Raw genomic sequence first — 20,155 nt, forward strand, 5'->3', positions numbered from 1 at the left:
GAGACAGATATGAGAAACAGAAGGCTGGCTGAGTATTATCAACAGATCTTGTCACGAGCTGGATTTCAGAAATGAGGGAAAGCCCTGAGTCTAGGAGAACTCCCGGGTTGGTTTGTGATTTCAACCACTGAGTGGAAGGTGGTGGTGCTCACAGAGAGGAGGAGGCTTCAGAAGAGAAGACAGCTTCAGTCTGGGAAATGTCAAGTCAAAAGTGCCTTTAGAACATCCACATAAAAAAGTTCAGTAGGAAGCTAAATATACCCTTCCTTTTGATGATTCTTGTCGTGTTTCTCTTGCCCTGATATTCACCTACAAAGAGGCTCCTAAATCTCTGTGCAACATTTTCTGAATTGAGATAACCCCCACTTGCAGAAAGGGATCCAGGAATGGGAGAAGAAATTAAACTTCACACACCCCAAATTATTTCACATTTTTTTACTAAAAGAATAGACTTTTATTAAGCACTGTAAGTTTCTTTCCATCAGCATTAACAGAACAACAGACCAATTTCCATCACAGAACAACTCCTGAGACATTTTCATTCCTTTCTGAAACACTTCCAGAAATTCCTGCAGTTTTCCCTAAGAAGCATCCATTCAAACTTACATTAATAGACTATGGAGCTTTTGTGGGCCAAAAAGGCAGGGAATTTGGAATCTGGGAGTGGGAAAGAGAAATACGTATTATCCATCCACTAAACACACTGTCAAGAGCACAGGAGAAGAGATATTAACACAGGAAAAAACAATGAAAGAATTTACTTTGTCAATAACATCATTTATTAGGGAGCACTAAAAATCATTGACTCTTTGCAGTTAAAGTTTCTTTAACCTAGTATGTTATTCTAAAAATAGAAGAGAATAGAATAAAATAAAAGGAGAGGAAGTGTCTTGGGGGGAAGTAACTAAAATGAAATCATCAGATTTGGCAGGGTTATGAGAGATTAATCGGAAATATTTAATTTGCTTCATTTACATGAAAATTCACTAGTCATTAGTTACTACCAACACAGACAAAAAAGAGCTATAAAAGTACAACGGCAATGTCAAAAGCTGAAATGGGCACCATAGCACAGGGGGTATTTTATTTTGCTTTTAACTTGGAAAAGATGATTTTGTAAAAAAAAGAAAAAAAATGAAGTTATCTTTTGAGAACATCAAAACAACCTTTGACAATATTGAAGGTAATCAGCAATAATAAGGGAATAAGTGCACTGAGCTCTACCTGCCCCAGCAGACTACTGCAATAAAGCCAAGGGAAAGAGAATAGAAAGTCAAATTAAAGATGCCAAAGTCACGAGAGGGAGAAAATATAGAGTGACATACCATGGAACAGTGAAAACTTATCCCCTGCCCCAAAACCCCAAGCATATTTAGGAAATATGCAACAGGAAGTGAACAAGTATAACGATTAAACCTTAGTAGAATTCTACTAGCTACTTTAAACTGTGGTCTACTTGTATTGTCATTTCAAAGGAGAGGGGGTCTTAGAGACTGAAAGGGTATCACTGACATGCCCACTGAGCCAAGGTTCCAACGGACTGGATCACTATAACCAAACAGTTACTTCCACATTCTCCCTACCCTACATAAGCATTCCTCCCCCCACCCCCCAACCCCACCTTAACCACCCTCCCTAATGCCTTGTAATGCCTTGTCTGGCTGTTTTTCTCTGTGATCAAAAGAAGCTAATGTGACTTGGCCAATCAATAATGCCAGAAAATCAAGATGGAGACTAAAATCAAATGTCACTGGCAGTGCCAGTGCCATTTCTTGGGCTTTAAAGTCTACCCAAAGTCCTCCTGGCTCAGAATGAAAATGATGCAAGTGAGCAAAAGTTTGTTGGGCCACTGAATAAGGATGGGAGTTATAGGCTGACCCCAAGACATACCAGCAGAAATCAAGAACTGCAAGTCCTTGGGAATCAGTGGCTATATACAACCAGGGTGCTTTTGCCTGTGTCCCTACAAGGTCAAGGGGTCGTCATCTCTGGGGGTACCGTATGACTTTGTTCAAGAGAAGCCACACACATCATAGTTAGAAATGGAACCTCAAGTAGAGGATGACAGTCTCTCCAAGTGGTACTCGCAGCAAAGAACAGACCCACCTTCCCCAATTTGTCCTCAGATAAGAGCAAGTTCATCTTTCAGTAATGAACCTGAGCTTTTCTGGCCTTTAAGCTGCATATTTTGGCAGAAGATTTAAATTCAGGAATGTGGCCCCTTTTGGTTCTTTCTTATAACCTTCCAAACCCTGAAGTCCAAATAAAAATCAAGGTTGGAAGTGAGCCACTTACTTTACCCTGGGCCAGGCTAGGAGAAAGCAGAGATGTGTAAGGGAGAGAAGCAAGCCTTTTGGCAAACTGAAATCATCCCTGTCAAAGCAGCAATTTTACTTCTCACCAGTGAATGCCTACAAAATAAGAAATTTTCTTAAGGCTGTGAGATTTAACAATACTGTTACTTGATTGTGTCAAATAGATTCAAGATGCACAGAAACAGCACCCGAAGAAAATACCTTTCCATAGAACTCCAAGTACTTCCTATTAGAAAATGGTGCCTACATACTTAATTTAACTCAGCTCAGTAATTCTACTCATTTTTAGAGTTTTGAGGATTCCTCCATCTGTGGCTCCAGAAACTTCCAAGCCACCTAAGCTCATTACCAAATTCCGATTTTGCTGGACACAATCATCCTACCCTTCAAGACTTTTGTGAAAGGCTGGGCAGGTCCACGAGAAGAAGAGGGCCCAAATTAAGGGAGCAAATTCCAAAGAGGAGGTCTCTGTACACTTTGTTTGTTCCTGGTTATATCTTGCTAGGTGTGTACTCTTGTCATCTTGCTTTGGTTTATGTAAGAAGTATCTGGGCAGGGGGAGAGGAATTCTAGGGCTCCCTCCCCCTACAAGCTGTGGGTTCTTTTAAACTGGGCCAGACTAGGATTAAACAGTCTGAGACTGTTTCTGGTCTCGTATGATGCACTCATTATAAGTGGGCAGTGAGCAAACAGCCTTGCCGGTTGTCTGGGAAAAAAATCACCAAGGACCTACTGTGGGTTAACGTGCATGGGGTTTTTCAAAAAGAGAGAGAAACCCTGCTAGAAGTCTAGTCAGTTGAATTCCTGTAGAAATGGTACTTCTTGGGCAAGAATATCACAAAGCCCAAAAGGAGATGTGTAAGGCTGGAAGCCTCAGTTCCTGAATGAAGACACAATGCTAATCTGTTGTAAGCCATGCTCCCTTCCCTCATACCAAAGCTGATGAGGAGGGAAATTGGAAATGCAAGGTTGTCTCGAGAGTATCTTCCGCAAGGAAGAACAACTTTTTTTGTCCTGGACAGATTCTGGCCTCCTCAGGGGCTGGGAGCTTTCCAGAATGCCCCTAAAGACCTGGGCCAGAGTCCTCTGAAGTCTTCCTTGCAAAGCAAATGAAAAGATCCAGTAGTCAAAACATCAATGAACAAATAAAACAATCTAGGCATGTAAAATAAAAGTGTCGATCTCCTCACACTTCCCTACCCATCTTTCCAATGCTAGTCTTCTCTTCTTCAAGGATTCATGGCAATCAATTCTAGCCTGAGGCCAGTTTGACCCAGGAGTTCCAGATGAGGTTTCCTCCAAATTGGCTGCAAGCCCTGGTAATTACCTCCCATCACCTTTCTCTCTCTGAACGTGGCTATTCTGGCCAAAGGAAAGGCCCGAATCTTCCCCCATGCCATTCCAACCTCCCTGCACTCACTCTATAGGATGTGAGGGCTCTGTTCAAGATTAAACTTGTGACAACCCAACTATTTGTTGTTCTGAGCAGGCAATCTCTGGAAAGTACTTTTTGTCTGCTTTAGAGAAGCCCATCTTCTCGTAACTGATGGGCTGTGACTCAGTAAGGATTTTTAAGTATGGTCTTTTAAAACCCACCACTCCCTAGCAGTGGAAGCATTTCTGGGAAATTCAGTAAATCCTCTGATACATCACCATGTATGTAATGTATGTGTGCATGTGTGTACACACACACACATATATTTATATATATAAAATATGTATAGATAAATAGATCTGTCTCTTTTATATAAAGGGTATGTGTATGCATATAGATACACCCATTCATATATACATCCATCCACACACCCATCCATACACACACACACACACACACACACACACATGCATGCACTGTCTTTTCAGTTCCCTTTCGTACTCAGTTTTAATACATTGATTCCCACCCTTTTAGGGTGTGGGCAGCAAGGAGTGGGTGAACTGCGCCACATCTTCTATTTTACAAACAATGCATTAGTTCAGAGGCAGGAAAAATCTGCCCAGTACTTTTCCGACTCACTAGAATCCCCCAGTACAAAGGCCATTGGTAGTTTTTTTTTTTTTTTTAAGTGTATAAAATAAAAAATAAAATAAAATAAAATAACCAATACTATTTCACTTCCCTGAAAACATTTACCTATCTGATTGTCAGGCCAGAGTTAGAGGCGGTGGTACAAAATCCTGGGTTAGGTGAATGGGGAGAAAGAGTGAGAGGAGGGTACAGATTATATACCAAGGTCCCACTACTTCACAGAGGAAAATACAAGTTAGGAGGCCACAGATGGCAGTCCCTACCCCTACCATCCATGGGTTTTGTAAATGAGTAACATGACGAAGACTCAGAAAACCAAGGCTGGAACTTTTCTATAGGGCCTTACGTGATGACACCAGATTTCTGACAGACACTGCCTTACTACACTCCCAGGGGAGGCAAAGAGAATATTGGCACTTCATATTCAATTTGAGAATAGGAGCTAGTGCTGCGGCCATTCATCTCTGGCCAGAGCTTCCCCAGAAGCTGACCACTAAGTCTGGAGGTCCAGAAAAAGACAGGGAATGGAAAAAGATGAATACAATAGGACATCTCAAGAAATCCTGGGTAAATCTAGGGTAAGCATTCATGTCCTCCTCTAACTTGGGCCTACAATCAGAAAAGTATAGGTTTTCCTCTCTTCCTGATCTGCTGAAGCCATCTTCTGCTCGTTACCCTTCCTTCTGCTGTGCCACAGTTCCTAGCTTTTGCTCTCGCAAGCGGCTCTTCTCCCCATTCTTCGCAGGGAAGTAGCGGTTACCATTATTACACATGTTGTTGTCTCTGGGTAAGGCACACTGGGATGAAGCTGGAAGGTGATGATCACTCTTCTCTTCTTTGACTGATGTGCCACTGTTTCCATTTACCTGTGAGTGGGACCGACCCTGATGAGGCTCCAGCGATTTAGAAACTCCATCAGAAGTGCCCTGTCAAACCATAAGAAGAGACTCTTAATCTCACAAAACAAACTGAGGGTTGCCGGGGGAGCGGGATAGGGAGAAGGTGGTTGGGTTATGGACATTGGGGGGAGGTATGTGCTATGATGAGTGCTGTGAAGTGTAAACCTGGTGATTCACAACCTGTATCCCTGGGGCCAATAATACATTACATGTTAATAAAAAATTTTTAAAAATTATAAAAAAAAATTCTTGGAAGCCAAGCATTCAGCTCTGCAAGGACTCCCAAGACCATGATTTGTTGTCAAGGCAGCAGAGCCCAAGAGATTGCCTTTGATACCTGACACACCTGACATTTGACAATATTAGAGATAATAATAATGTCTGCTGATATAAAAGTATTTAAGGTTAACATCCAAGAAAATAAAATAATTCTCCCATGGGAAAAAGAAAAGAAAAAGAAGTGCCCTGTCAAAGATGGAGTCAGTGGAATTGGTAATTACCCACACTGGCTGACACTTCCCAAACATGTTCCTAAGCTGCCTCCAGAAGCTGCTTCAGTTCTTCAAAGCTTGTTACCACCTAATAGTACACCCCGATGACTGTCCTGAGAACTTAGGGTGACAATAGATGGATTTGACCGAAATTCAATGGCCATGACAACCACGCAATAATGACACAGCTGTCATTTATAAAGCTCTACGGTATCTTTTTCTAAAAAGATACTACTATACTACTATAAAATGTTGTTCAAGAACCTGGAAAAAAAGATGAAACAAGTAAAAATCTGCACAATGGATGAAATTAGCCACCTGAGGGAGTTAACAAAGATATCAAAACATTACCAGTAAGTGACTTAAGAATCTGAAAATACACAATACTCCAGTGGCCTAAGAATAATCTCAAGAGGACAGGACTATAGGGACAGCTGGCTGGCTCAGTTGGTGGAGCATGTGACTCTTGATTTTGGGGTTGTGAATCCAAGCCCCATGTTGGGTACAGAGATCACTAAAAAAAATTTAAAAAGACTTGAGAAAAATAAAGAACATAGGACTATAATGTAAGCAGATTAAATAAGCTGGACAATGATCTCATACTCTGAAGAAAGGGTGGCTGAATAGAAAAAGGAGAGTCATCATGGCCCTCAGCAGCAGCTCTGTGCAGGAACCATGCCTCAGTTAAAAACAAAGTTAACATGAGAATTTCCTTGGCCAGGCTACCTCTGGAGTAGGTAACAGTATCCCTAGTAATCTTCACAAAGAGAAACTTAAGATCATCTACCATCCCTACTTCTTCCCTTAGTTTCTTCAACTGTAAAATATAATAATAGTATCTGTTTTTTAAATTCCTATAAGGATTCAATGAGACACTCTATGTAAAGCACTTAGAACTTGTTGTGCCTGGCACACTGTACAAACTCAGTAAATTCTAGCTAATACTATTGTTTGATTCCAAGTCTCCTAGCAAACTTCCAATACCATGGTTTCCCTTGCAGCTTACACTTAAAGAAAGCAAGCTCTGGTAGAAATGGTTAAGAGCATATGCACTAGCGTCAGCCAGACCTAAGTCTGAATCTTGTCTCTACCAATCAGAGCTGTTATACTGCAGGGGAATCAGGACAGTAACAGGCTTTGGAATCAGCTCAGGCTGGAAGGGCAGCGCTGATATTGACTTGATGGATAATTTGGGGCAAGATGTTTCATCCCTCTGAGCCTCAGTATCAAATGGAGAATAATAAACACCTCACAAGTTTTTATTATAAGAGTGACCAGAAAAGAGTAACTGTACAATATATCACAATACTTACTGCAGAAAGTACTTGATTGAGACAAAGTGCTTTAAATTCATACCTTTCACAAGATCTTTCACAGATCTTTCAGTATCTTTCACTCCCTCCCTTCTCCCCAGTGCCACTCTTTCGGTCATATCCACATAGCTATTTCTGTGATCTTAATTAATGTGAGTCAACCCCTGAGAGAGAGAGAGAGAGAGATCTACTCTTACTGTACCAAAAAAAAAAAAATTAGGTTTTTCAGACTGTATACCTAATGATCAGACCCTGAATCATGGTTAGTTAGTCAAGGCTGTATTACCTTATGGGAGCCTATCTGAATGACCAGTTTTCCTTCTAGGTATAATCCCTTATATCTTACTGAACAGCTTCTGGAAAAAGTTGAGAAGCTCTAGAAAAATCTCAAAGTTCTTGCTCTCTGACTTGTGTGGAGGACTTACCATTCTAGCTCCATTTTTAAAAAATTTTTTCAATTTATTTATTTTCAGAAAAACAGTATTCATTATTTTTTCACCACACCCAGTTCCATTTTTAGCTCAAAATAACATTAAAGCAAATACATATCTTTGAGAAAGCATTAGACAATGGGGATTAACTGGATGCAGTGAGGGCTGGCTGTATACAGGAGAGCTAATTCGGGACTGAGAACCTATGTCAAAGCTGCTTTGCAATATGGTCTCATCAGTGACCCTTGGGAGGATTAGAAACTGCATGTAAAATGTCTAGTAGAGGGCTTGGTAGAAAGGGGGCATTCAAGAAAACAATAGCTCCTAGGGCGCCTGCGAGGCTCAGTCGGTTAAGTGACAGACTCTTGATTTCAGCTTAGGTCATGATCTCAGGGTTGTGAGGTCAAGCCCTGCAATGGGCTCCGCGTTGGACATGGAACCTGCTTAAGAATCTCTCTCTCCCTCTCCTCTCCCTTGGCCTCACCCCCACCCTGCTCATGAGTACTCTCTAAATAAATGAAAGAAAAGAAAGAAAGAAAAAGGAAGGAAGAAAGAAATGATAGCTGCTATACTAGGAGGAGCCCAGCAGGCTGAGTCCAATACAAGATTCTAGTTCAATAAAGATTAGGTTCTTCATGTCTGGGGAGAGGGGCATGTCTAATGAAGACCAGTGGAAACTGTGAGATAATTCAAGGTGTACCTTAGAGGAAAGTTTAAGACCATTTTGAGCCATTAAGAATAAACAAAACGGCAACATCTCCTTCCTTCTCATATTCAGCAAAGGCTGAAGTCCAATTTTCTAAGCATCTCTACTCAGAAAGCCCGAGCAGCTGGAAATCCCACTGTTAACTTCACTCTGGCCCTTTTGTGGCTGCATGTAGCACATACTATGGTAGGTACAGGTGTTCAGGACACAGGACCTGGTTTCTCTCCTGTGGTCTCATTCAGAGGAAAGAATGACACTCTGCAGCATTGCGTGAACAGCCTGGGCAGGCTAACCCTCACTAGATCCTCACTAGAGCAAAAGAATGAACTCAAATGCTGGGAGAAGCCCTGAAAACACAGTTTTCCATGCCTGATCTGATCTTTTGCAAGTTAGGTGAAAAGAGGAGGTATCAAACAGAAGCTAAATAATCTCAAAACAGGGCTTACTTGTTTGTTTCCTTTTTTATGTCCTTTGGATCCTCTACCAGTCTGTTCTTTTCCATGCCTGTAGAAAGTGAGGGGGAAAGTGATCCTGAGGAATACACAGAGTCCATACCCACATTTTCACTTAGTTAACTACTCACCTCCTCTAGGAAGTTTGACTCCCTTAAGTTAGGTGCCCTTCCTCTGTGTTACCACTGTAAACCTTTATCTCTCTTATTTCTATATTATACTAAATTGTTCTGTGTCCCATGTCCTCCTCTAGAGTAAAAACTTTTTCATTGAGGCTGGGAATATAGTGTGTGTTTGCTGAACTAAACTGAAAACTGGCTTTAAAAATAGAAAGTTAGTTAATACCTCTTACCTTAATAGAAGTATTCAGTAGTTGGGCATTTTCCCAATGGCACCTTGATTGACATTAGCTCATATCAACCTACTGGAATACATACCCTTTTCCTGGCCCACCGACAGAAACAACTTGCATGCCAAAAGAGCCTCGGCCCCTGGAGGACCTACTACCAGCCCACTGGCCCACAACCATCCCAGCAATCTCCAGTTTTCCTCCTTGGGGTGGGATTGGATGGAGACCTGGAAAGACAGGAAGAAGGGCAGTAATGAATGCTAAATGCAAGGTAGGATAAGAGGTAGAACAAAAGATCCTACAGTGCCCCCTACTCTGCTTATTTCCAATTCTCTATGATAAAGACTCTGGGGGCGCCTGGGTGGCTCAGTTGGTTAAGCGTCTGCTCAGGTCATGATCCCAGGGTCCTGGGATAGAGCCCTGCATCGGGCTCCCTGCTCAGTGGGGAGTCTGCTTCTCTTCTGCCTCTCCCATTCCTCCTGCTTGTGTTCTCTCTCTCGCTGTCTCTTTCTCTGTCAAATAGATAAGTAAAATCTTTAAAAAAAAAAAAAAAGACTCTGTGATAACAACAAAGGTTCATGGTGGAAGTGAATTTAGGGAGGGGGGTTGAAGATCTGTAGGACATCCACTTTGGCAAGCTGGGTGTGGACGACACATTTTTCAGCTACAGAGCCTGGCGGGCACAGAGTAGGCATGCAATATTTGTTGAAAGAATGAATGTCCTAAAATCTAGTTAATAGAAAATTATATGCCAAAACCACTTTAATTTTCCTTTCTTTTTTCTCTTTATTAAAGTTTAGTTTAGTTGACACACAATGTTAGATTAGTTTTAGGTATACAACACAGGGATTTGAAAACTATGGAGTCACACTCTACTCACCGCAAGGGCAGCTACCATCTGTTGGCATACAATGCTATTACAATACCATTGACTAGATACGCTGTGCTTTTCATCCCTGTGACTTATTCATTCCATAATTGGAAGCCTGTACCTCCCACTCCCTTTCACCCATTCTGTCTAGCCCCCCACCTCCCTCCCCTGTGGCAACCATCAGTTTGTTCTCTAATTAAGGGTCTGATTCTGATTTTTATTTGTTTATTCATTTGGGCCAAATGATTTTTCTTTTTCTTTTAAGTTTATTCAAATTCTAGTTACTTAATATAAAGTGAACCCCAACAACTTCTGATTCAAATACATACCATGACACAGTGGAGGCTTAGCCAAACAACCAAACTAAATGGAAAATAATGAAACTAAACTGAAAGCAATTTATAATTAATAAGCAAGAATAGCAACAGCTGAAAACCAGAACTAATTTAAGGCAAGATAGCATATCTCCTTAAAACAGGAAATTCCAACGCTGTATATACATATGAGCTCACCAGCACAATAGAGCTTTGTAATCTGGCACAAAAGGAAGCCTTCACAGAATAATTTTAATTTTAGTTTATGGAAAAAACATGAATGTTAATAATCCTTCGCTCACTTAGCAGGTCAGCAGTAAAGAGCGCTTCATTCATATGACAGTGGGAGTCTAAGGAACTAGGGTACTAGCTAGTCCTAAGAAGGCTAGAAAGACTTGCCTTTTTTTTTTTTTTTTGGCATTTTATTTATTTATTTATTTATTCTTTCTTTTTCAGCTTTATTGAGGCAAAATTGACAAATAAAATTGTAAGACTGAAGGATACAATGTACTGACTTAAGTGTATGGGAGGGTCAGTGTCCTTAGAATTTCTCCATGGTTCGCTGGTTCCATCTGAATCCAGGCAGATCCTGTTTGCTTTGAGTATGATTTTAGGTCACTTGAAGTTAATTTTTATTCTATACTAGCCTCATTACTTTGGGTACCCCAATGTTTATAGCAGCAATGGCCATGATCGCCAAACTGTGGAAAGAACCAAGATGCCCTTCAACGGACGAATGGATAAGGAAGATGTGGTCCATATACATTATGGAGTATTATGCTCCATCAGAAAGGACGAATACCCAACTTTTGTAGCAACATGGACGGGACTGGAAGAGATTATGCTGAGTGAAATAAGTCAAGCAGAGAGAGTCAATTATCATATGGTTTCACTTATTTGTGGAGCATAACAAATAGCATGGAGGACATGGGGAGTTAGAGAGAAGGGAGTTGGGAGAAATTGGAAGGGGAGGTGAGCCATGAGAGATTATGGACTCTGAAAAACAATCTGAGGGGTTTGAAGTGGCGGTGGGTGGGAGGTTGGGGGAACCAGGTGGTGGGTATTATAAAGGGTACAGAATGCATGGAGCACTGGGTGTGGTGAAAAAATAATGAATATTGTTATGCTGAAAATCTAAAAAAAAATCAATAAATGCAAAAACATTTTTAAAAAATAAATAAAAAAATAAAGTAAGATCATCTATAAATTAAAAAAAAAAAAAAAGAAGAGATGGGGCCAAGGGCACAGGCCCACAAACTTGGGAAATAAGTGGGTCTTCATTTTCTGAAAGAGGAAGGAAGAAGAGAAGGGGACAGCGACATTTTAAGATGCATAAGAGGGACTTTAAGAAATTTCATTCATGCAACAAGTAGGTGTTAAGGGCCCAGGAAGTGCCAGGGCCTCTCCCAGGTGAGAAAACATCTGGTGAACAAAACAGAAGGAAATCTCTACCCTAGTGGAGCTTACACAGGTGAGTCTCCTTATTCTCGATAAAATGTGACAGGCTCAAAGATTGGGCTGGGAACTTAAGAAGATGACAAAGTAATGAGGCTAGAACAGAATAAAAATTAACTTCAAGTGACTTGCATTTGGGGGATCTTATTGTGGCCTTTCAGGAGGCAAGAGGCTCCTCATGAACCACCAGTAACTGGAGACCACGCATCACTGGGAGCTGGGATAATGTAAAGGACCTCCTGAGAACTTAACCTTAATTAAGGCTATCTTCTGAGACACAATAAAATCAATGCACAAAAAATGAGAGCAACGATCTCTAAAGTCAGTTTCAAGGAATAGAATGAATGAATGGTCAGCTCCCTGGTTTATAACACTTGTTCATTAGCTGATTGAACAGAGCAGACATTCACACTGCTCATCTAAGTAGAGCCTTGAACTAAATATGCATACTGAAATTTATGAGCCTAAATTGAAGACAAACTTCAACTTCCAGCTTTATTTTTTTTAAATGATGAGCAATAGACAACAAACATTTCCAACCACAGCAATGACACTCCCACCTGATCACAGAACCTTGATATTTCATGTCAAAATGTCCCTATTAAAGTATTGTGCTTTGCCAAGGTTGTTTGAATTATTAGGGTCACTATCTGAGCTACCTAAGCCTGACTGTCTATTCATCACTAAGCCACATCTCAGGTGTCACCATAATTTATACTTAGGTATGTCTGGGTATATGTGTGTCTATTTGTTTTCCCTACTAAACTGCAATCCCCTGGCGGGCACGGACTACAATTTATTTCTCTCTATGCTTCTGGAAATGTGTCATCTACCCCCAGAGCCAAAATGGGTACATCAGGTATGGTTGTCTGTGGACACTGGTCATTTACTCTTACCTCCCATTTGGTCTTTCTGGAAGCTCCTATGTACATCTGCCTATGGGGAATGAGTGAGCTAACTGGCAACTATGGTGATCCAGTTCACTTGAGATATAGTTCTCAGAAGTAATAAAGTACCTCCTGGTTTCTACATCAGCTACTTTGTGAATTTACTTGGTGACAGTCAAATCCTCAGGGACCAACTACCTCTATGGAGCATGGTCTGGGAAGTCAGTGGACTTCCTAGGCTACATCTAGGCCACACCTCTGTCAATAAACTCCTCTTCAAACTACCACAGCACAGCACAGAAGGTAAATTAGATAATACATATATAAAAAAACCCCTGCTGATTCAGTATCTGGCAATAATTACTAGATAGACTACTATGAAACAGACTGAGGATGACAAATACCTCATTTTTAGGTACTGACCCGCAAATCCCCGGCTCCGTCCTTGAGGGGGGGGAGGCATTGAGCCCATGGCTCGGGAATAAAGTGAAACAGGGTAGAGAGAGGGCACCATGGGAGGCACAAAAGTAGGTGATGGAAGTAGAGCAGAAGGTGGTGGATGGTTCATGTTGACTCCTTCAAGGATACTCTGTCTCATCTTTTCCACTTTGGTTGCCAGGTCAGCCTTCAAAGGAAGAACAGAATTAATAATAGCAACCGCCGTTTTTTAAAAAGATTTATTTATTTATTTTAGAGAGAGATGGGGTGGGGGGGTGGGGCAGAGGGAGACAGAGAGAAACCCATGCCAACTCCACACTGAGTGTGGAGCCGGATGAGGGCTTGATCTCACAACCCGGAGATCACGACCTGAACCAAAGCCAAGAGTCGGATTAAACCAACTGTGCCACATAGACACCCCTAAAGCTGCCATTTTTTAAGTTCTATGTTTCAGGTATAGTACTGGGCATTCTAGTTAAAGTTTCACAAATCCATTGCCATTAAGAGAACTGAGGCCTGGGCTAAATGGCTCAAGGAGCCATACCCAGGAAAACCTGCCTGGCACTTTTTACATGACACCAAATGATATTATCTCTGGCCAAGGGCTTATTAAGGCACAGTGACTAGGTCAAGGAAGACAAATATAACCATAAGTATTTACTGATGGTCTACTACACAACCAGAAATATGCTAGGTTATTTTTTAAGGGGGAAATAAGTGGGTCTAATTAGATGAATGAGAGAATAAAACCTGACATATGCCAAGCTTTATAACCTTTTCCTCCATACCCAGGATCAGAGACCATGACCTCTGTCTAGGATTAGTCCATGCCTCGAGGCCAGAGGTCAGCAAACCAGTTCTGAAAAGGGCCAGATAGGATTTGCAGGCCAAACTGTCTCTGTCACAACTATACAACTCAGCTATTGTCGGGGGAAAGCAGTTGTAGACAATACATAAATGAATGAATGTGGCTGTGTTCCAATAAAACTTGACTGGAATAAAAATTCCAAGTTTTGCATTTTGAGGTAGTTTGATGACTCCTGTTCTAGTCCCTAAGCTCATTCCGCCCAAATGGATAAAGAAGTAAGGGTGCCTTTCCTCATCTTTCTTAAGGTTTCACTGTAAAAAATCCCCTGCTTCTACTCTGTCATCTACTTTACCACCCTCTTCTAGTTCCAAACATAGTTCCTTTACAAAAGAGGGAGTTTGGGGAAATTGGAGGGGGAGATGAACCATGAGAGACTGTTGACTCTGAAAAACAATCTGAGGGTTTTGTAGGAGTTGGGGTTGGGAGGTTGGGTGAGCCTGGTGGTGTGTATTATGGAGGGCACGTATTGCATGGAGCACTGGGTGTGGTGCATAAACAATGAGTTCTGGGACACTGAAAAGAAATTAAAAAAATAAAAATTTTAAAAAGATATCATCACTTGCAAAAGTATATAACAGGGTTTTTTTGTATTTTGCAAATAAGGGAAATGAAATTCTAAGAATTTCAGGAAAGGCATATAGTGTATCTGAGTATTCTATGGGCAAGAAATATTCAGTAAGAAAATATGAAAATTTGAAGTTCATAAAAAATACTTTCCAACATATGATTTTAGAGCATGTACATATCAGACTCTGAGCCTTTGGGCTGATCCTTGACCAAGTGCGGTTAATGGCAGATATATTCTCCCACTTTTCCTACCTCCCCCTCTAATGTCTGTGCTCCCTTCCACCCTCTGCCAATTTATCCCCACGGCAGATCAGAGATGGCCCTTAGCAGCTGCCTAACTTGCTGGTACCTGGCCATCACAGAGCTCAATCAAGGATACTCGCTCTCGGCCCGCTTTAATTAACTTGCTCTGGAACAGCTTGCCATCGAAGTAAATCCAGGGACAGCAGTGCTCCCATGGGACTGGCTGGCCACAGGCATCATTAGCAAACAGAGCTGTGTCGACCCCACTCATGAAGAGGGCAGCAAGCTGGATCCCTCGGGCATCCAGTTTTTCAATCTGAAACCACCACAGACGAAAAACTACTATTAAAAACTTATTGTTATTGGTTACATTTACTCTTGTCCCCATTGTGTTTATTATTCTAGTTAAAGTTGAACATGTTGGCTTTTAATTACAGACATCTGAGTTCACTAGTAGCTTCAATCCATGACATTCCAGGAGATTGAAAGACACTCATTACCCGCTCCCCGCAAAAGACATCAACTTTAAAACTTTAAAAAGACACCACCTTGAGATACCTTTTATTTGGCCTGTCAAATTATGAAAAAAATTAAAAATTAAAGACAAAAAAGAACACCCAAAGCTGATGAGGAAAGACCAAAAGGAAAGCTGTGAGCTCATAGAGGAAAGAATTTAAGTGAGGGAAGATCAAATCACCTTGAGTTCTTGAAGCTGATCAGGTTCATAAAGCTGGGTAGATACTGCCTGAGCAAGGAAAGTGTCAAGCTCATGGCGATGCAGGATTCGGCCACCAGGCCACTGAACCATGTACCTAGAAAATAAAAGCATCATTATTGAGCCACAAAAGCTCATTTACTCATTTCATAAACATTTTTACTAAGCTAAGAACCTATCATGGACCAGACTCTAGACTAGGTTCTGGCAATTCCAAAAGAATAAAGTAAAAGCATCTCTGCCTCTGGTTGCTTGCAGTCTGAGTGGTAGAGGAGATAGACACATTCATCAACAATGACAGGAGAGTGTTAAGTACCAAGATAGAAGAATGCCCAGGGTGCTACACAAGCACAGAAGACAGCGAGTCTGGAAAAGTGAGAGAGGGAATCCTGAAAAAAAGTCAGTAGGAGCTGGGTTTCAAAGGGCCTGTGGAAATAAGTAAAACAAAATGGGGAGAAAGGATGTCCTAGGTTGAGCAAATAGTACATGTGAAGGCACATAGTTGTAGAGTTCAGAATGATACAGCAGGTTCCATAATGCTGGAGCTTAGCAGGTTTGCAGTGACAGAAGGCAGGATTAGAAAGTAGGCCAGACTATGGAAACCAGTATGGAGGTTCCTCAAATAATTAAGAATAGAACTACCATATAATTGAGCAATCCCACCTCTGGGAATATGTCCAGAAGAAATGAAAACACTAGCTCAAAAAGAAATCTGCAACCCCCATGTTCACTGCAGCATTATTTATAATAGCCAGACATGGAAATTAACTAGGTGACCACTGATGGATGAGTGGATAAAGTAGTTGTGGTAATATATGCAAATATAACAGAATATTATTCGACCATAAAAAATGAAGAAATCCTACCATTAGCAATAATATGGAGGAAACTTGAAGGTATTATGCTAAGTGAAATAAGTCAGACAGAGAAAGACAAATAGTATATGATTTCACTTATATGTGAAATCTTAAAAAAACTGAACTCCTAGAAAAAAAGATCAGAGTTGTGGTGACCAAAGGTGAGGGGATGCTGGGGGAAGGACGGGGGAAGGACGGGTTGAGGGAAGGTGGTCAGAAGGTACAAACTTCCAGTCATAAGATAAATGAGTACTAGAGATAAGGTACATAATGACTATAGTTAACACTGTTGTGTGGTATATAGGAAAGTTAAGACAGTAGCTCCTAAGAACTCTCATCAGCAAGAGAAATTTTTTCTTTTTCTTTGTATCTATAGGAGATGATGGATATGAACTAAACCTATTGTGGTAATCATTTCACAATACATGTAAATGAAACCATCATGCTTGTACTCCTTAAACTTATACAGTGATGTGTATCAATTTTTTCTCAGTAAAACTAAAAAAAAAAGGCGGGATCATTTAGTGTCTCAAAAAACAAAATTAAGGAATTTGGGCCTTGGTTCTGAAAATGTAAGAAGACACTTAAGGATTATCAGCAGGACAGTGATAGTGACTGACTCATAGGGCAAGAGACAAGAGGCATGGGTACTAGTTGTGAGGCAACTATAGCAACATATGGCCGAAGAGTTATGAACAAAAGCACTGGCCCGGGGATGGAGAGGACCAGGGCACGAACATAAGAGCTACTAAGGAGATAAATCCATAGGATTTGGTCATGCATGTTATGGAAAGGGGGTAAAGAAAAAAGAGGAGTCTAAGATACCTAGAATTCTGGCTTGGGCAGATGGCTAGATGATGGGGCCATTCCCCAAGACAGGAAATTCACTAATTAAAAGAAGTAAGTACTCATTGATGAGTATTTGACCTGAACTTCATGAACTGAGTATGTTTTAATGTTCTAAGCACAGAAAATGCAGAAAGAGGAAGAGAAAAACGAAAAAAAAAATACATCTATGTCTTTGTCCATAGCTTCCTGAAGACCCACAAGACAATGATGATTCACATTTATTGCAGCTGTGTGAGAAAGCTGGCATTTAAAGCAAAGGCTGGTCTCTTCTGAGTGGCTCATGGAATGAATTCCTGGGGACTCTGATCCCATTACTACTACTAGGAGGCAGTATGGTACCCTGAAAAGAGCCTGGGCTCTGCAGCCAGGCACCCCGCCTTTGAATCTCTAACCTGCTGTTTCCTCACCCAGAATGATCACAACAGCCCAGAGAATCCTCCTGCCACTACTCTTTCTTCAAGCGCAACTGTCATTTCCCTGAACTCAAGGGTATTTCTGGGACTACAGGACATGCTGACAAGTTCTGTTGCTTCTTTACAAACGAAGTTCTAAATGACTGGGCTTTCCAGGAGGTATCCTCCTGGGCCACAAATAAAGAACGATTTCTACCCTCTTCCCTGTCCACATGTTCTCCCTTTAGAAAATGTATTTATATCTTATAATCTATTTTACATTTTTAAAAAAAATATTTTATTCATTTATGAGAGAGTGAGAACAAGGTCAGGGAGGAGCAGAGGAAGAGGGAGAAGCACACTCCCTGCTGAGCAGGGAGCCCAGCATGGGGCTTGATCCCAGGACCCTGGGATAGTGACTTGAGCCTAAGGCAGATGCTTAACTGATTGAGCCATGCAAGCACCCTTATTTTACACTTTTTGATGCTATATTATACAGTACACAATTCAGAGCTTTTATCTTCTCTCAATATAAAATACTCTCCTTTGTCAGTGTTTTTTTGTCTTGGGAACTATTTTATTAACTAATACCGTTTCTTTCTTTTGATTTATACTTCATTGATTTACCTTTGCCCATTCTTTTATTTTTAATCTTTCCATCTGATTTTGTTGGCAAAATGTGAAGCAAAAATAGAAGAAAATGAACAGAAATGCAATTATAGTGGGAGACTTTAGCATACTACCATTAAGCTTTAACATGTAAAATACGCCTGAAATACATTTAAAATCACAGAAGATTTGAGCAATACAATAAATAAGGTTCAAATGCTTGGTTGATTTTGTACAAAGAAAACATATTTCTTTCAAGTGGCCATGTGAGATCTCATGAGATCTAGGACCTTGTCTGTTTGGCCTTGTCTATTGTCTTGTTTCTTATTCATATTTATTATACACTATCTAACATAGTACATGGCATAGAGTAGGTATCAGTAAATATTTATTAGGGCACTGACTGAATGCATCAACCAGGTCATGGGGAAAAAAAGCGCCAAACCAAAAAACCTCCACAAAAATCCTCCAAAGGCAAATTGTACCAGTCATATCCTGACTACTATGAAAGAAAAACTGACCTAAAGGAGCTCCTAAAGAAGTCAAGTGTGGGAAACAGGCAGGCTCACTGAAAGACAAATGCAATGAGAGGGATGTGACTTTACAAGTTGAACAGGTTGTTTTGGGTGCTCTTAAAAAAGAGTGACTAAATTCACCTGGGAGAATCAGAGAAGGCCTCACAGAGAAGAGAACATTTAATTTCCTAAGGATGTGAGATTTTTGGTTGGCTTGGTTGATACTTGTTAATGTTAATTTGCAATTTTTCACGTTTCTCTGACTCTAGCATGATGCATGGCAGAATGGATGTGCAAAAAATGTTTGCTGAGGGGGAGGAGTCAAGATAGCAGAGAAGTAGCAGGCTGAGATGACATCAGGTAGCAAGAGATGAGCTAGATAGCTTATGAAACCATTCCAAACACCTACAAATCCAACAGGAGATCGAAGAGAAGAAGAGCAACAATTCTAGATACAGAAAATCGACCATTTTCTGAAAGGTAGTACCAGTGGAGAAGTGAATCCAAAGCGACGGGAAGATAGACTGCAGGGAGAGCGGCTGGCTCCCAGCAAGAGGCAGAGCAACGGAGCACAAAATCAGAACATTTGAAAGTCTGCTCCACTGAGGGACACTGCTCCAGAGGCTAAACCGGGGTAAAGCCCACGAGGGGAGAGTGTGGCCTCAGGTCCCGCGGGGTCACAGAAGGATCAGGGGTGTCTGACTGTTACAGAGCTCGCAGGTATTAGAGCAGGGAAGCTGGATACAGAGACAGAGCTGAGGAGTGAGCTCTCAGCTCAGGGTCACTTTCAACCATAACCCGTGGAAAGGTCACTGCTCTGTGAGTGGGGTCCCCACAAGATCCGGGGAGACCCCCCTGGAAGAGCTCAGGGATCTGAGTGGTCTGGAGACTCCAGGCAGAGCTGTGTGCCAGAGACAGAGAGGCTTGGTTGCAGGCTGGGTGAGCTTGGAGCGCAGCTGAAGGCTGGGAAGACAGGAGTGATTGAGCGCTCTTCTCTGACGGCACACTGAGGAGTGGGGGCCAGAGATTGGGAGGCCGCCATTTTCATTCCCATCCTCTGGAACTCCACGGAAAGTGTTCAGGGAACAAAAGCTCCCAAAAGCGAACCCGAGCGGATTACTTAGCATGGCCCCAGGTAAGGGAGGTGCAATTCTGCCTTGGGTAAAGGCACTTGAGAATCACTACAACAGGCCCCTCCCCCAGAAGATCAAGAAATCCAGCCAAGATCAAGTTCACTTACCAAGGAGAACAGTGGAATTCCAGAGGAGGAGAAAGCAAAGCATGGAATTCATGGCTTTCTCCCCATGATTCTTTAGTCTTGCAAAGTTAATTAATTTTTTTAATTTAATTTTTTTTTCTTCTGATATTTTTTAAACTATTACCCTTTTCTCTTTTAACGATTTTTAACTAGTTTATCTTAACAATACCTTTCACTTAAAAAAAAAATCTTTTTTGAACCTTCATTATTATAGTCAGATTTTATCCTTCATTGTATCTAACTTTATTTTTTGTATACACATAGGGATTTTTCCTCTAAAAAATCTGGGGTACAATTTCTTCTAATAGATCAAAATACACCCTAAATCTCACACC

The 20,155-nt window shown here is 41.2% G+C and overlaps 1 protein-coding gene across 2 annotated transcripts in view; it reads right to left on the reverse strand.

The window, feature by feature from the left end:
- Nucleotides 1-420: 420 nt before the first annotated feature.
- Nucleotides 421-20,155, reverse strand: part of FAM120C (family with sequence similarity 120 member C) — a 125,236-nt gene continuing 105,501 nt past the window's right edge. Inside the window, exons 11-16 of one of the 2 annotated variants that reach the window (XM_059158762.1) lie at nucleotides 15,323-15,437; nucleotides 14,732-14,941; nucleotides 12,933-13,134; nucleotides 9,071-9,209; nucleotides 8,628-8,685; nucleotides 421-5,267 (exon numbers count right to left, since the gene is read on the reverse strand). In XM_059158762.1, coding sequence (XP_059014745.1) covers nucleotides 5,013-5,267; nucleotides 8,628-8,685; nucleotides 9,071-9,209; nucleotides 12,933-13,134; nucleotides 14,732-14,941; nucleotides 15,323-15,437 — 979 coding nt within the window. In that variant the 3' untranslated portion in view covers nucleotides 421-5,012. The remainder of the gene's footprint in view (nucleotides 5,268-8,627; nucleotides 8,686-9,070; nucleotides 9,210-12,932; nucleotides 13,135-14,731; nucleotides 14,942-15,322; nucleotides 15,438-20,155) is intronic. The other variant, XM_059158765.1, reaches the window with a different exon arrangement.

Source organism: Mustela lutreola, chromosome X (genome assembly GCF_030435805.1).
Source record: "Mustela lutreola isolate mMusLut2 chromosome X, mMusLut2.pri, whole genome shotgun sequence".
NCBI classification, from domain to species: Eukaryota; Metazoa; Chordata; class Mammalia; order Carnivora; family Mustelidae; genus Mustela; species Mustela lutreola.